This window comes from Moschus berezovskii, chromosome 25 (assembly GCF_049115385.1).
Source record: "Moschus berezovskii isolate FMDL1 chromosome 25, NW_MosBer_1.0, whole genome shotgun sequence".
Taxonomy (NCBI): Eukaryota; Metazoa; Chordata; class Mammalia; order Artiodactyla; family Moschidae; genus Moschus; species Moschus berezovskii.
This window is the reverse complement of record NC_142484.1, coordinates 21428165-21446116: the sequence shown is the minus strand read 5'-3', so window position 1 is coordinate 21446116 and position 17952 is coordinate 21428165. Positions and strand designations below refer to the sequence as shown.

The 17952-nt window shown below is 39.5% G+C and overlaps 2 protein-coding genes across 3 annotated transcripts; both read right to left on the bottom strand.

The window, feature by feature from the left end:
* Positions 1-165: 165 nt before the first annotated feature.
* Positions 166-4280, bottom strand: LOC129548493 (olfactory receptor 8B3-like). 2 transcript variants are annotated; one of them, XM_088832451.1, is made up of 2 exons: positions 4262-4280; positions 166-1085 (listed from the first exon to the last, which is right to left on the bottom strand). In XM_088832451.1, exons 1-2 carry the CDS (start codon positions 4278-4280, stop codon positions 166-168), a joined length of 939 nt encoding a protein of 312 aa, XP_088688577.1. The 2 variants fall into 2 exon arrangements, with proteins under 2 accessions (XP_088688577.1, XP_055270988.2); XM_055415013.2 differs by lacking the exon at positions 4262-4280 and having other exon boundaries at positions 166-1110.
* Positions 4281-14006: 9726 nt separating this feature from the next.
* Positions 14007-14951, bottom strand: LOC129548492 (olfactory receptor 8B3). The gene has a single exon (XM_055415012.2). The coding sequence runs from the start codon at positions 14949-14951 to the stop codon at positions 14007-14009; it is 945 nt and encodes a 314-aa protein (XP_055270987.2).
* Positions 14952-17952: the final 3001 nt, after the last annotated feature.

Below are 17952 nucleotides of genomic sequence, written 5' to 3'. Positions count from 1 at the left end.
CACAGTGAAGATCTGAGAAAGAACCACCTTGGCCCTCACAGGGGAGGGAAAGAGTAATATTTTTAACAATTACTAGTAACAAACAATACTAATTTGCAGGCAGACGCTTTAACCTCTGAGCCACTAGGGAAGCCCATTAGTAACAAATAGTATAAAAAATTCCACTTAGAATACCCTTTTCTTCAAAGTCTTACTCAGTGCAACTTGGACATCTTTGTTCCTCAAACTGTAGATGAAAGGATTCACCACTGGCCCCACAATGGTGTAAAAAACTGTGGACGCTCTATCTTCATCCAGAGACCCAGCAGGAAAAGGCTTGAGATACATGAATGCTGCTGATCCAAAGAAAAGAGAAACCACAATTATGTGGGAGCTGCAGGTACTGAAGGCTTTGGACCTGCCCTCTGCAGAACGGATGCGAAGGATGTTCAAAAGGATCAAGATGTAAGAAACGGAGATGGTGACACTGGGCACTACGACATTGACACCCACCACAATGAAAATCTCCAACTCATTGATGGAGGTGCTTGTGCAGGAGAGCTGGAGGAGAGGAGGAACGTCACACATGTAGTGATTGATGATGTTTCCATCGCAGAAGGAGAGTCGCAGCATGCACCCAGTATTGGCCATGGAACCCGCAAGCCCCATCGCGTATACACCCACCGTCAGCATGAGGCAGACCTGATGGGACATGGAGACCTTGTAGAGCAGGGGCTTACAGATGGCCACGTATCGGTCATAGGCCATTGATGTCAAAATAAAGCACTCATCAATAACAAAGAAGGAGAAGAAACAGAGCTGAGTCATGCACTCTGTATAAGAGATGATGTTCTGGCTTACAAAACTCATCAGCATTTTAGGGGTAATGACAGAGGAGTAGCAGAGATCAATGAAGGAAAGGTTGAAGAGAAAGTAGTACATGGGAGTGTGCAGGTGAGGGTTCAGACCAATAAGAATAATCAAGCCAATATTCCCCACCACAGTGACCACATAAATAGCTAAGAAAATGAAAAAGAGAGGCAGCTGGAGTTCTGGCTGCTGTGTTAAACCCAGCAGGATAAACTCAGTCACTGAAGATTCGTTCCCTGGGGCCATTCTTCCCTAGGACATACCTGGGGAACAGGACAGAGGGTAACGTTAAAATGAGTACCCCGCTCTCTCCACCCAATCCCACTCTAATGAGACAGACCCAGAATGCGAGAAGGAACCCCAGCCCACCCTTCTGTGTCTTTTTTTTTTCTCCTTTGTGTAAAGGCTGAGGGAATTTTTAGAGACGTGTATTAAAAATCGGGCAAGTTCTACAGGAATAAGATTCAGTAACCCTGTGACCTCATGACAGCAGTATCTCTGCTCCACTTCTGCTCTGACGGTCTACCAGACACACCTAATGATCAGTGGTCATCTCAGCAGAGACAAAGCTGTCATTTCAGGGAATCCTTGGCCTCCACAGGTGAGGTTTGGAAGACGAGTAACAGGACAGATAAAATTCAACACTCACCTTATGAGGACCTCAGTCCTACTGGATTAATTGAGCTCAGAGAAAGAAATTTGTTTTCATCCTTCCCAAATGTCAGATAGAGGACTTCTGCAAGCTCTCAGAAAGGTCCTAATAATGTCTCTCCTTGCTAAATTCAGCACAGAATCAGATCAAAAGTCAGATTTGGATCAGTTTTGGAAGCTTCCAAATGACAAAATCAAGGTCAGCTCACCTTATTAACTCTTCTCCATTATTTGCATGGAAGGGCAAGTGGCTCTGATGAATTTTGAGGGAGAACAACCTAAAACAGTTTTCTGTGGTTTTGTTTTCAGTGAGTTTCAGACTAATGAAGCCAGAGCACAGACCTCAGTAGCTCTGGCTCTGAGACACCACGAGTTACAGGTCATGACTTCTGATGGTGGCTCTGCAGTGTCCTCTCCAGACTAGGGGGTGTAAATAGCATCTGCTGGTGCCCAGGGAGCCACCTGCTAATATTACCCACGGGTTTTTATGAATTGGGAAATCCTAGGAACCTGATTAAAAATTAAAAGACCTATGTTTTCTTAGTGTTTTCCCCAGAGGTCAGACTTTGAGGCAAAAAGAAATTACCTACTTCGCATATTCAGCCTAGTTCATGATAACAACACTGACTTATTGGAAGTATACCATTTTATAGACCTTTTAGTTTCTTATAAAATAGGACACACCCCCAAATAGAAAAGCAGAATCTCCCCTGCATCCAGGTGGTTTCTTTCTAGCATCTATCACTATATGAAATACTATACATTTATCTGTTCCTTGCATGTTCCCACCACACATAAACACACATGTATTTATTCACAAATGTTTCAATCTAAGCTATATTTTTTTCTATTTTCTTCAGAGTTATTTCTGCAGCACCTCAGAGTAATACTTGCACATAATAGGCACCCAATAAATATTTGTATAATAAAAGAATAAAAGAATGAGGATCCCTTTCCCATCTTTCCTGGAACCTATGTTGGACACTACAACAAAATTCTTGCCCTGCAGGCAAAGGCTTATGTAGTGCTGGTGTTTTTCTTTGCAGACCTGAGTGTAAGACAGGAAAGACACCAGTAAGGCATGTAAGGTCACTGATAAACTTTTAGATGTCATCTAAGAGCACTTCAGATCAAAGCTGCTGAATTCAGAGAAAATAATATAATTTCCATCTTCTCTGAATGTCACAAAGAGGATTTCCACAAATTCTCAGAAATGTCTCAATGTCTCTCCCTGACAGCATAGCTCAAAAAACAGATTTGGGTCAATAGAAGAAGCTTTCAAATGCCAAAATCAAGGTCAGCTCACTATCAGAGGCCATTAGGAACCATTCGAGATTTTTATTTCGTCTTTTGACATAGGATTGAAATCATCTAAGTGCAAGCTTAGAAAGATTACTATGGCAATGGCTGGTAGAATGGCCTGGCGTAAGAGAGACTGGAGACAAGGTGACTCACAAGAGGCAATTAAAACAATCAATGAATGATAAAAATGCCCTGAATTAACTGTGCTACTGTGAATAATTCCAAGAAACAAACACATGCGAGCGATACTGAAAGGAAAGTCAGTAGAGCTTCTCACAAATGGAATCGAAATAGACAAAAATCCCAAAATTAGTCTAGGTGCCAGGTTAAACTATGATGCGACTACAAACAGAAAATTCAGAAAGAATAGGAATGTTCATAAACATCATGCTTTCAGTTGTGAACATGATGATCTTGAGTTCCAGCTGGACAAGCAAGTAGAAGTATGGGAACCCACTGCAGTATTTTTGCCTGAAAAATCCCATGAACAGAGAAGCCTGGTGGGTTACATAGTCCATGAGGTCACAAAGAGTTGGACACAACTGAGCAACTAAAAAGAAGTATACCACCCAAATAAGGCTAAATAATGCTCAAGAGGAAGACCATAATCTGATCTGGGGACCATTCCCACAGAGGTTAAAGTCATGGAGTCGGGTGAACTCAATGAGAAAGAATAAAGAGAGCAGAGACACAAGAAAAACACTTGGAAAATCTTTCGTATGGATTACACACAGGATATTAAAACCCATCACTGCAGATGCTGATTGCAGCCATGAAATTAAAAGACTCTTACTCCTTGGAAGGAAAGTTATGACCAACCTTGATAGTATATTAAAAAGCAGAGACATTACTTTGCCAACAAAGGTCCGGCTAGTCAAGGCTATGGTTTTTCCCGTGGTCATGTGTGGATGTAACAGTTGGACTGTGAAGAAAGCTGATCGCTGAAGAATTGATGCTTTTGAACTGTGGTGCTGGTGAAGACTCTTGAGAGTCCCTTGGACTGCAAGGAGATCCAATCAGTCCATTCTAAAGGAGATCAATCCTGGGTGTTCATTGGAAGGACTGATGCTAAAGCTGAAACTCCAATACTTTGGCCACCTCATGCGACGATTTGACTCACTGGAAAAGACTCTGATGCTGGGAGGGATTGGGGGCAGGAGGAGAAGGGGACGACAGAGAATGAGATGGCTGGATGGCATCACCGACTCGATGGATGTGAGTTTGAGTGAACTCCGGGAGTTGGTGATGGACAGGGAGGCCTGGCGTGCTGTGATTCATGCGGTCGCAAAGAGTCAGACATGACTGAGCGACTGAACTGAACTGAACTGAAACTACAGGAAAATGCAAGTTAGTAAGCTTTTGCTTGATACTTCTGAGTAATAATATAAAACCATCAAACTATACTTAGAAATGATAAAAAGACATTGTTATCTGGATAATTTCATCTTAGTTTCAACACCAAACAGTAAAGCAAGCATCCAAGTTTCTGTTACAGTTTTCTAATTTAACTTAGTTGTGATGGTCAATATTTAGGATCAAAAGGCAACTGCCCCAATTCTATTGCAAGGTTTGCCATGTGTCTTCCATTAGTGCGACCATATCTTTTTTAACTAAATAGGTTTTTAATTTACAGTATTATGTCACACTGAGCTAAGCTGCTGCAAATATCCAGAATCATTGGCTAATATATGTTTAAATGTAACTATGTAATAAAAAGAAAATTAAATCTACAAGTGCCAGAAAGGAAATGGGTAGGCAGAATCTAATTCAGCAGATCTGAGGTGGGGTTCTAGATTCTGATTTTTTTAAAAAAGGTATAAAGTCTGGTCTAAATTCATGTTTTTGCATAGGGACATCTGGTCTTTCTAGCACCAACTGTTATAAAGACTGTCATTTCTCCATTGATTGCTTTTGCTCTTTTGTCAAAGATCAGTTGACTATATTGTGTAGGTCTACTTCCAGATTCTTTTAATCCACTGTCTTTTCCTTCAACACCACACTGCCTTGTTGTCTATAGTTTTATAGGGAGTCTTGGGCTTCCCAGGTGGCACTAGTGGTAAAGAACCCGACTGCCAATGCAGGAGACATAACAGACTCAGGTTCATTCCCCGGGTGGGGAAGATCCCCTGTAGGAGGGCATGGCAACCCACTCCAGTATTCTTGCCTGGAAAATTCCATGGACAGAGGAGCTTGGTGGTCCTTGGTCCATAGGGTCCCAAAGAGTCTGACACAGCTGAACTGAATTAACATGCACACACACATAGAATCTTAAAGTTGGACAGTCTCTCTCCTGTAACTTTGCTCTCCTTCAGTACTGTACTTGACAGTCTGGGTCTTTTGCCTTTCTTATAAACTCTAGAATCAGTTCCTTTTTTTATTTCTTGATTTTATTTGGTTGCTCCACATCTTAGTTGCTGCATTGTTGTTGCTTAGTCGCTAAGTTGTGTCCAATTCTTTTGTGACCCCGTGCACTGTACCCCGCCAGGCTCCTCTGTTCATGGGATTTCCCAGGCAAGAGTACTGGAAAGGGTTGCCATTTCCTTCTCCAGAGGATCTTCCCACCCGGGAGCAAACCCACATCACCTGCACTGCAGGCAGATTCTTTACCACCAAGCCACCTTTTGCTCATTTGTTTGTTTGGTAGTTCTTGCTGTCAATTTTGCGGAGAAGGCAACGGCAAGCCACTCTAGTACTCTTGCCTAGAAAATCCCATGGATGGAGGAACCTGGTAGGCTGCAGTCCACGCGGTCGCTACGAGTCAGACATGACTGAGCGAATTCACTTTCCCTTTTCACTTTCACACATTGGAGAAGGAAATGGCAACCCACTCCAGTGTTCTTGCCTGGAGAATCCCAGGGACGGGGGAGCCTGATGGGCTGCCGTCTATGGGGTCACACAGAGTCGGACACGACTGAAGTGACTTAGCAGCAGCAGCTGTCAATTTTGAGGGATTGTCTACAGAGATAATCATATCATCTGAGAACATAGGCAGCCGTATTTCTTTTTTCCCAGGATGTATTTAAAAACCATTTAAAGTTATCATTCCAAGACACAGGCTCAAATATTAATATGTTTGAAAAAATGTACCTTGCATCGTTTGTCCTCAGGAAAATCAAATCAAAATTATAATGAGATACCACTGCATATACACCAGAATGGTTAAAATTAATGAGACTGTCTACACCAAGTGTACATTTGGATGTGGCACTCCTGGAGCTTTCATACACTGCTGTTAGAAGAGAAAAATTGGATAGGTACTTTAGAAAGCAAATGGATACTTTCTAATAAAGCTGCACACACAGGTAGCATCTGATCCAGACATTCCACCACTGTTATACATCCAGAAAAATTAGTGCATGTAAAAAAAAATACTTGTACAAGAATGTTTACTGTGTAAAAATAAATGTGTTGAATGGAGTTAACATCACATCAGAAGAAATGATGAGCTGATGGGTAAGCTTAAAGAAGAGCAATAGAAACTACCCAAAATGAAATCCAGAGAGAAAAAAAGAACAACAAAAATATGAACACAGCATCAGTGAGCCCTAAGACATCAAGCAACCTCGTACGTATGTTAACTGGGGTTTCAGACGACAGGGAGGAGGAGTGGGAGAAAAACAGCTGAAGACGTAACAGCTGAAGACATTCACCTATACAGTGAATACCCCCTGACGACCTAATCTGAGAACAAGTTGACTACATAAGCTGTTTAATAATTGTCATTTCTGGTATTGTTGGGCTAGGTTATTGGATCTACCACCTACTCAAAACCAGCTAAAAATACTGAAAAAAAATATTCTATTTTATGACTGGCTTTTGATCACATAAATTTTGTATTATTTATTAATTGTAAATGCATGTTTTAGGAACTATTTAGGGTCATATTTGATGGTAAAATCAGAAAAGTTGGTATATTCGTTATATGCTGCTGCTGCTAAGTCACTTCACTCATGTCTGACTCTGTGTGACCCCACAAACAGCAGCTCACCAGGCACCCCCGTCCCTGGGGTTCTCCAGGCAGGAACACTGGAGTGGGTTGCCAGTTCCTTCTCCAATGCATGAAAGTGAAAAGTGAAAGTGAAGTCGTGTCCGACTCTTACCAACCCCATGGACTGCAGCCCACCAGGCTCCTCCATCCATGGGATTTTCCAGGCAAGAGTACTGGAGTGGGATGCCATTGTCTTCTCCCATTATATGCTATAGTAATGTAAATTAATCAAAAAACCAAAAACATCTCTTAAATGAAATGTATGATTTTTTATAAAATAAGAAACTCAAATAAAATATATTCATAATTCTAAATAAAAATTTGTACTTGCTTTCAGAATATAATTTTTTTGTATCAGGTTTGTACTTGAAATAGTCATTTGCAATTCTTGATCAACAGTTTTTAATTTCTTTTATAACCATCAATGAGAAACTTTATATATGTAAGAGACAGAATTTAGAAAGATGGAAATGATAACCCTGTATACGGGACAGCAAAAGAGACACAGATGTATAGAACAGTCTTTGGGACTCTGTGGGAGAGGGTGAGGGTGGGATGATTTGGGAGAATGGCATTGAAACATGCATATTATCATATGTGAAATGAATTGCCAGTTCAGGGTCAATGCATGTTACAGGATGCTCGGGGCTGGTGTGCGGGGATGACCCAGTGGGAGGACAAGAAGAGGAAGGAGGTGGGGGCAGTTCAGGAAGGGGAACTCATGTACACCCGGGGCAGATTCATGTCAATGTATGGCAAAACCAACCAATATAATATTGTAAAATAATTAGCCTCCAATAAAAATAATAAAAAAAGAGAAAAAGAGAGAATTTAAATCATTCTTACCACCATTGAAAACTTTGCCATCAAAATCATATTTAAATAACGTGAGTTATTTCATTTTTACTTACAAATTTAATGTGCAACAAATTTAGAACTAATTTAATTTTTTCATTTCCAATATTTCAAAATAACAGGTCTAGTTTTCAGAAGGCTATGCATTCTCAGAGCAATCACACTGCATCTAGTTCACCTGCCATGGAAAGGACAAATTGGCTGGAGACAGATGCAAGTATCTGACATGGGGAGACAGACACTGGGACACTAACTTGGGGATGGAATCCCAAGCATCAGGATTCCCTGCTCAGCCCCCCACCACTGTGAGCTGAGCACCTGGAACAAACACCTCCAGCAGCTCTGTGGAACTCTTGACCACTATAGGCACTGTCCCTTTTGTGTGTGACTGTCATAGCTGGTGACCAGGTGGTGGAGTACCTCTTTGGTTGAGCTGTTGAATAGAGTAGAGAATGCCTCACTTGGCTGACCATTCTTATCGCTGACCAGAGTATGGTATATGCCATCACATCAGACACACTCTATTCTTACCCTTCTGAGAGCATCTATCTAGCATATACTTCAGGCTCTGTTCACCTACGGATTCCACATGAATAAAACAAACTTTCCCCCCCCCCCCAAAAAAAAATAGCATGCATGAAGCATATACAGAAGGACAATAAAGCCATATATGACATTACTTGTGTCTTCAAGAAATTCATCAATTTACAGACATAATACTTCTAAATATCCTAAAGGTATCTTTAAAATGCTTGATATATTGAAATAATTTTTACATCAAATTCTATAGTTATAATTATTTCTAAAGCACTACATTTAAAGCTTTAAGCATTTTAGTTTTATATGAATTGTGGTTTTAATATTTTTAAATGATCATTTTAGACAGGCTGATCTACAGAATATAAAGTCATCCTGCAAAATAAGCCTGCTGATTCACAGACCGGGCCAGGCATTTGCTGACTCATACTTTCAGCAGTGTGTTCTGGGCACTTGGATATCACATTCAGACTGCAAGCCATGCGTCATTCCTGCAACTATATTTTGCCTAGATAAACCAACATACTCCCCAAAAGTGTGTGAAACTGGTAAGCCACAAATATACACCGTCTTTTATTTGGCTGGACAGGGCCAACCACTCATGGAAGTGTGTCTCTCCCCGAACATTCTATTTGCTTGATTCTACTACAACCTCAGCTAAATTTTCCCATGCAGTGAAAATAGGACAACCAGAATACCTAGATTTAGTCTTACCAATTCAGTAACTACAAAGAGAAAAGCCTGTTTAAACAATTTTGGCACGAAAGACTATAGCCAAATAACTGTTCCTGATTAATCAGTCATCAAGGTTAGACTGGATATGTTCTGTGAGAGAGTCAAGTCAGTCCAACACAATCACATAAAATGTGTTCCCTGTTTCAAATTCCAGTCAAAAAACATGGCATACTACACACTCCCTACAGAGGACATTTTTTTTAAAGAGAATTGGATATATAGACACAGAGTATAATAAGCAGCAGGGAAAAATATAAAGACTAATATCCTATTAAAAAATAGATACTACTTCCAGGACTGATGGAACAAAAAGAAAGACTAAGAATCATTACCAAAATTCTAGAATCTCAGAGAAGCTCTACAGGATTGGTGCTTGGATTAATGGAGGGTTTGAAGATGCCCCACAGTTGGTGCCTGGACTTCTGAAATAGAGACTTCACCAAGAGGTTGCAAGGTCTAACATGGAGGGAGACCCTGAAGAAGACCTGACAAGTGCTTGAGCCACTCAAGGGGCAAAAGTCTGGACAATGATGTAAGGGAGCATAGTACCACTGATAAGGGACTGTTGAACAGCTATCTACCGTATCTAAGGGGTGCACCAAGTTAAGCACATTCCCATGGGCTTATTGACCATGTTCCTTTGGGATATGTCTTTCAAATCATTTGAGAATATATGATATGGTCTTTTTATCACTGAGATAAATTTTAATTAAATTGTTACATATCCTAGTTATAATACTTTTATCACATATATGTATTGCAAATATTCTTCCAATTAGGGCCTGCTTCTAAATATTTTCTGATACATAGATGCTCTAATTTAAATGAAACTATTTCTTTTTTCTTTTAGGTTTAGTGTTTTCCAGAATATGTCTTAAGAAATCTGTGCCTACATTAACATATTTTCCATGTTTTCTTCTAGAAGTTTCAAATGACAGTTTTATGTATATAGTTTTGATCCATTTAAAATTAATTTTGTGTATGATGTGAGGTAGAAATCAAAGTTTACTTTTCCTCATGATTAATTAGCATTTTCAGCATCAATTGCTTAGATTTGTCTTTACCTCCAGACTAACACAGTTACTTGGTTAAAAATCAATCAACTACGTAAGTAAGGATCTGTTTCTAAATATTCTGCTGTGTCCCGTGGATTTATTTGTCTATATTTATAACAAAACCAATTTGTCTTGATTACCATATCCTCAAACTAAGTTTTAAAATCAGCTAGTGTTATGTTGAGTTCTCCAAGAAACAGATGCTAAAAAATGATTACACTTCCAAGACATTTACTGTGGTAAGTGTCTGTGAAAGATAAAAGGGGAAGGAGTGGGTGTCAGTGAAAAAGTTTTCAGACCAGGATGAAAGTGTGACACCTACGAAAGGAGAGAGGGAAGAATTTGGTAGAAAAACCTCAGATTACAGTGTGGTTCAAAAAAAAAAATCTCAAATAGTATGATAAGAAGTCCCGAGGCAAAGACTGCCTATCAGAAGAGATCTATATTACAAAGATAATGGCCAGCTCCATTATGACCCACCATGCTAAGTCAATGGTTGAGAACATCTTAGAGGAAACATGGACTCTACCTAAACACTATGTTGGATCCAAGGGAATATCAGTTACAGACAATGATGCGCCCCACAAATGGTTCTACTGAAAAGGAGTTAGCAGCACCTCTCCATGACTGCCAACAAAGGTCCATCTAGTCAAGGCTATGGTTTTTCCCGTGGTCATGTATGGATGTGAAAGTTGGACTGTGAAGAAAGCTGATTGCCGAAGAATTGATGCTTTTGAACTGTGGTGCTGGAGAAGACTCTTGAGAGTCCCTTGGACTGCAAGGAGATCCAACCAGTCCATTCTAGAGATCAATCCTGGGTGTTCATTGGAAGGACTGATGGTAAAGCTGAAACTCCAATACTTTGGCCACCTCATGCGACGATTTGACTCACTGGAAAAGACTCTGATGCTGGGAGGGATTGGGGGCAGGAGGAGAAGGGGATGACAGAGAATGAGATGGCTGGATGGCACCACAGACTCGATGGACATGAGTTTGAGTGAACTCCGGGAGTTGGTGATGGACAGGGAGGCCTGGCGTGCTGTGATTCATGGGGTCGCAAAGAGTCAGACACGACTGAGCGACTGAACTGAACTGAACTGATCCATGACTGCCACATTTCACTCCCGAAAAGAAATTATACCCCAAAGTTCTTTCTGATTTCTTATTATTGTAATTATTATATTATACTATTATTTACAACATTAAATTTATTATTGTTATCCAAACAAGATAATCCAATTAAAAGAATTTTGTGACCTACCACTACATATGATACTCTAAATATATGAATGGGAAAACTATAGGGAGAAACATCTAGGTAAATGTATTTATTATCTCATTGGTGAAACAACATTTAAGTAATTTCAGAAAATGTTGATATAGTTTATTGTACTAATACACATCTTTGATAATACTTCAGTGGATAAGTGAAACATGGCTAAAATGTTTCTCCTAACACTAAAGTGATGATGAAATTTACAGTAAAACCATATGCCTTTTTCAAAATATTTTGTGTCAAGTAGAGAGTAATAAATACAAATTTGATAACAAACTGCCCATCATACTTATTGGGATCCTGAGATACATATGTATTATTCCTCTAATCACCCTCTCTTAATGCTATGTTTGACAATAAATGGCAGAATTATATGTATTCTCTTGAGTACTAAATGCATTTGCCTGATAGAGGTTCTCAGAAGCAGGTGGCAGGGGAAATAGATTTTTTGTTATTTTAAAGAGAACAAGAAAAGCAAGATCAAAGGAAAAGTGTTACAAAAAAATAGAACAAAATGACAACATCTGTGGATCTGTTTCTATATTAAGCTGTTTACGATTTGCAATGAAGACATTTTTTTAAATCCCTCTACCAGTTATGTTCAGCCACTCAGTCGTGTCCAACTCTTTCTGACCCCACGGACTGTAGCATGCCAGGCTTCCCTGTCCATCATCAACTCCCGGGGCTTGCTCAAACGAATGTCCATCGAGTCGGTGATGTCATCCAACCATCTCATCCTCTGTCGTCCCCTTCTCCTCCTACCTTCAATTTTGCCCAGCATCAGGGTCTTTTCTAATGAGTCAGTCCTTCACATCAGGTGGCCAAAGTACTGGAGTTTCAGCTTCAGCATCAGTCCTTTGGATGAATATTCAGGACTGATTTCTTTTAGGACTGACTGGTTTGAATTGCTTGCAATCCAAGGGACTCAAGAGTCTTCTTCTCCAACACCACAGTTCAAAAGCAAAAGTTCTTTGTTGCTCAGCTTTCTTAATACTCCAACTCTCACATCGACACATGACTACGGGAAAAAACCGTAGTTTTGACTAGATGGACCTTTGTCAGCAAAGTAATGCCTGGTTTTTAATATACTGTCTAGGTTGGTCATAGCTTTTCTTCCAAGTAGCAAGCATCTTTTAGTTTCATGGCTTCAGTCACCATCTGCAGTGATTTGGGACCCCAAGAAAATAAAGTCTGTCACTGTTTCCACTGTTTCCCCATCTATTTGTCAAGAAGTGACGGAACCCAAAGCCATGATCTTATTTTTATGAACACTGAGTTCTAATCCAACTTTTCCACTCAACTTTTTCACTTTTATCAAGAGGCTCTTTTGTTCCTCTTCGCTGTCATAAGGGTGGTGTCAATTACATATTTGAGGTTATTGTTATTTCTCCCAGCAATCTTGATTCCAGCTTGTGCTTCATGCAGCCTGGCATTTTGCAAGATGTACTCTGCATGAAGTTAAATAAGCAGGGTGACAATACACAGCCTTGACATACTCCTCTCCCAATTTGGAACCAGTCCATTGTTCCATGTCCAGTTCTAACTATTGTTTCTTGACCTGCAGACAGATTTCTCAGAGGCAGATCAGGTATTCCCATCTCTTGAAGAATTTTCCACAGTTTGTTGTGATTGAAATAGTCGATGGTTTGGGGGTAGTCAATGAAGAAGTAAATGTTTTTCTGGAACTCTCTTACTTTTCCTGTGATCCAATGGATGTTGGCAATATGATCTCTGGTTTCTCTGCCTTTTCTAAATCCAGCTTGAATATCTGGGAGTTCTCAGTTCACATACTGTTGAAGCCCAGCTTGGAGAATTTTGAGCATTACTTTACTAGTGTGTAAGATGAGTGCAATCATGCGGTAGTTTGAACATTCTTTGACATTGTCTTTCTTTGGGATTGGAATGAAAACTGACCTTTTCCAGTCCTGTGGCCACTGCTGAGTTTTCCAAATTTGCTGGCATATTAAGTGCAGCACTTTTAACAGCATCATCTTTTAGGATTTAAAATAGCTCAGCTGGAATTCCATCACCCCCACTAGCTTTGTTCTTAGTGATGTTTCCTAAGGCCCACTTGACTTCACAATCCAGGATGTCTGGCTCTAGGTGAGTGATCACACCATCATGATTATCTGGGTCGTGAAGATCTTTTTTGTACAGTTCTTCTGTGTATTCTTGCAACCTCTTCTTGATATCTTCTGTTTTTGTTAGGTCCATACCATTTCTGTTCTTTATTGAGCCCATCTTTGTATGAAATGTTCCCTAGATATCTCTAATTTTCTTGAAGAGATCTCTAGTCTTTCCCATTCTATTGTTTTCCTATATTTCTTTGCATTGATCACTGAGGAAGGCCTTCCGACTATACCAGTAACAATATTGTTTCATAAGATAAATATTCTGCAGTCTTTGGCACTTTTGTGTCTAGATCAGCAAACTCTAATTTTATCTTTATGTATTTAAGAAACACCACACCTGTTCAATTTGGAATAGCCCAAAAGTCAAAGATAGTTTGAAAAAAATCAACTTATATTTTCCTTTTATAAAGAACCCATTAGTTGTTTCCAAAAACTGTTACAAGTTACAAGAGATATGTAGGAAAAAATGAGACAAGAACAGCTACAAGAGAAATGATGACAAGTCTATTATACCACACATAATATAATTCGTAGAGGTAATGCAATTTTTTTGAAAAACTCTCATCATGATAGATAATAAAAATTAAGTACAAAATTGAATGTCTTTACATTATTTTTGTTACTAATTAGAACATATTTCTCCTCTGGATTTTAAATACAGATCTCCTCAGTGCAACTTTGACATCCTTGTTTCTCAAACTGTAAATCAAAGGATTGAGCATGGGCACCACATTAGTATAAAAAACAGAAGAAATTTTTCCCTGCTCCATAGATCCAGGAGAAGAATATTTAAGGTACATGAATGCCGCTGAACCAAAAAAAAGAGAAAGCGCAATCATGTGGGAGCCACAGGTACCGAAGGCTTTTGATCTTCCTTGAGAAGATCTGATGTGAAGAATGCTCGTGAGGATGAAGACGTAAGAGACCAGGATGGTGAGACTGGGTGCTGTGATGTTGATGCCCACGACAATGAGGACTACCACCTCATTGACAGAGGTGCTGGTACAGGAGAGCTGCAGGAGTGGGAGGATGTCACACAAGTAATGCTTGATGACATTCAACCTGCAGAAGGTGAGCCCAAGCATGCACCCTGTGTGAGCAGACGCTCCAGCAAACCCCATCACATATGCAGCCAAAGAGAGCACCAAACAGACCTGGTGGGACATGGAGACCTTATACAGCAAGGGAGTACAGATGGCCACATAGCGATCATAGGCCATCGAGGTCAGCATGTAGCACTCAGAGATGACAAAAAAGAGAAAGAAAAACAGCTGAGTCATGCACCCCACATACGAGATGGTATTCTCCCTGAACACAAAGTTCATCAGCATCTTGGGGGTGAAAACAGAAGAGTAACAGAGATCAATGAAGGACAGGTTGAAGAGGAAATAGTACATGGGGGTGTGGAGGTGAGAATTTAGACCAATAAGAAGAATCAAGCCCAGGTTACCCACCACGGTGACAACATATATGATTAGAAACAGGTGAAAGAGGGGTTGCTGGAGCTCTGGACGGTCTGTTAATCCAGCAAGAATAAATTCAGTCACTAAGGAGTCATTTCTAGTCAGCATTTTATTCTCAACTTCAGAAATCTGTGAGAATAGAAGAAAATTTCATTAGTAGGGAACACAGCTCTGTCCTTCACAAACCCACTTTTACATGAGCTTTATTTATGAGAAAGAATCTCAGTCTGACAGAAATCATGTAAACACTTCTTTGCCTTATAGTGTCTTGAAGGTACACACTTCTCAACATTTAGATCACTGTCTTTTGAATGAACTGCATGTGACAAACAACTGCTCTATCTTCACTAGAAAATAGCGGGATACAGTAGCTGAGGAACGAGCTTACGTGCTGATGGGCTTCAGCAGTGGGAAGGTATCCCCAGTTCTCCCCATATTCATCTGATTTACCACTTCCTACTTCCTACATCCTTTCAGTAGGATGATGTTTCCATCACTCCATAGTGCAGGTTCCTTCAAGAAGGGATTCCTACAGGGAAGAGACTATACAGATATTCTGCAACCAGGAAGTCCCTCATAGTCTCTAAAGTTTCAGATACTTTAAGAATCCAGGAAGTCAATAATTGACAACAGATATTGAGGTGAACCATGATATCTGAAATTTTATACTTAACCATACATTTCAGAGTTTCCACACACTGCCCTCCTCTGTTCTATCCTAGTTGCCCGGAGAATGAATAAAGGAATTTGAATGTGCTCTCCTAGATTTTGTAGGATGGCAAGAATGAGAAAATAATCAATTTGAGTGCTGATTAAGTTAGTTGTTAAGTTTCTGAAAACATTTCAAGCTGTATACTTATTAGCAAAGGATACCTTGTTATATCTCAGTGAAAAGGATAACTGTTTGACACATTTTGTTATAACTAAATCAGGCTACTGTGACCATTATGTAGATAGGAGAAAGGAAGGTAATGAGTTAGTTTTGCAATGTAAGAATAAGTTCAGTATCTCTACACTCATTCTCTGCCTCTATTTATACTGGTTGTATTAAAGATGAAAGAATGACCTTTAACTCTAGCTTGGTACCTTGCCATAAACTTTACTGTAATGTTGACTTCATGTAATATAAACTTAGAGGGAGTGTTTTTGTTACCTGCATCACCTAAATAAGAGTTCTTAACATTTTCATAGAAAACACGTTTTAATGACTCTCTAAGGTCTTCATCAAGACTAATCTGAAAAATGTCAACTTATTATGTCAACTTTCCTATGTGTATAACTGTTGCTGTTCAGTAACCAAGGTGTGTCTGACTCTTTGTGTACAGTACATCTCAATTAAACAAAAAATTTAGGGAAAAAAACAAATCTCTTATTGCTATGTTCTGGATTTGTCACTTGAAATTGCTATAATTCTCTTGCTACCAGAAAGAAGATAAAGCCAACACAGAGGGTATGCTGAGAACAACAAAGGCAGTAGAGTTAGACACCCTGACTTTGGACTTTTGGGTTATTCAATATAAATACTTTCCTTATTTTTGGAAACAGAGGAATTTAGCAAAATACAGAAACTTGGTTAACTCACTCTCCATCCATTGACAGAACTCAGTCCTGACCCTTTGTGAGTGTTTCACCTCCAATGTCTTGGAAGAAGAACTGGCCTAGGAGATATCAAAGCCGAGCAGATGTACCCACAGAATCTTCTTCCTTCACAGGCAGAGAATCATAGCATAAATCTCACAGTCTCAATGTTCCAAGGGTCAGTCTATGATTTAGATCAAACTTGTAGCTATAAATTTACCAAGAGATTTTGAAAGGAAACCACAGGCAGACATCTGAACCACCATGTCATAAAGCACATAGCATTTGCTTAAGGTTTATCATTCTTTTGAACCTGATTAGAAATCCAGGTACAGGTGCCCCCAAGGACCTTCCCATCGTGATAAACTCTGCAGGGAAGAAATCAGTGTGTATGTTTACACACTAACTGTGACAGTAAATGTTAATTTCCCACCACAGATTATACATTCCCCAGAGCATAAAAGAAATGATTCTCTGCCCTCCCTTATAAAGATGCAAATAATTAATGTCATTGAAAATTCGCTAATTATAATTCTAGGCAACAATAGTTTTAAGAATTTTAGTTCATAAAGATATACAAACATTTAAGAAAAGATTATTTACTACGGCCCTTTACAAACTCCCTGGTGGCTCAGCTGGTAAAGAATTTGCCTGCAATGTGGGAGACCTGGGTTCGATCCCTGGGTTGGGAAGATTCCCTGGAGAAGGGAAGGGCTACCCACTCCAGAATTCTGGCCTACAGAATTCTATGGAATGTATAGTCCATGGGGTTGCAAAGAGTCGGACATGACTGAGCCACTTTCACTTACAATAATTGAGTCTCTTTAAATAATCAGCTTATGAAAATTTTACAGACATAAACCAAAGAATTTTTTAATTGATTTCAGAGGTTATTGTTTAATAAAGCACTATTTACTATTAGAATAATCCCATGGAAATTTACTTTAAGATATTCTGACTCAATATGTGTTTGATAGATTAAAATTTAATCTATGAGAAAAATCCCTGTAAATAAGCCTCATTATAAAGAAGTATGACTAAAATTCCCATGTACGTATTAGCTTACAGTTACACTTGAGAGACCATGGAGAAGGAAATGGCAACCCACTCCAGTGTTCTTGCCTGGAGAATCCAATGGGCCGAGGAGCCTGGTGAGCTACAATCCATGGGGTCACAGAGTTGGACTCGACTGAGTGACTAATACACACACACACACACACACACACGCTGTGAAAAGAAATCTAAATTTTTATTTAGAAATTATTGAGTCCCACAAAATTTCAAAAATATTGGATAGATTTCCTTGAAATCCACCCAACTTCCTACCACAGCAACTGTAGCATAAAAGGAAAACTATAGACTCTATTTAGCTTTGAGAAATTTTATATGCAGTACATGTTTCGGTCTGACCCATGTGATTTGATCACTTTTACAGATTCATGTAGCTGCCACCACAATCATACACAGAACTCGTTTACTAACATAAAGGAACTCCCTTGTACTACCCCTTTACAGTCACACCTATCCCCTC

Excerpts from the sequence above, each read along its gene's own strand:
- LOC129548492 (XM_055415012.2), bottom strand. The coding sequence starts at position 14,951 with ATGCTGACTAGAAATGACTCCTTAGTGACTGAATTTATTCTTGCTGGA.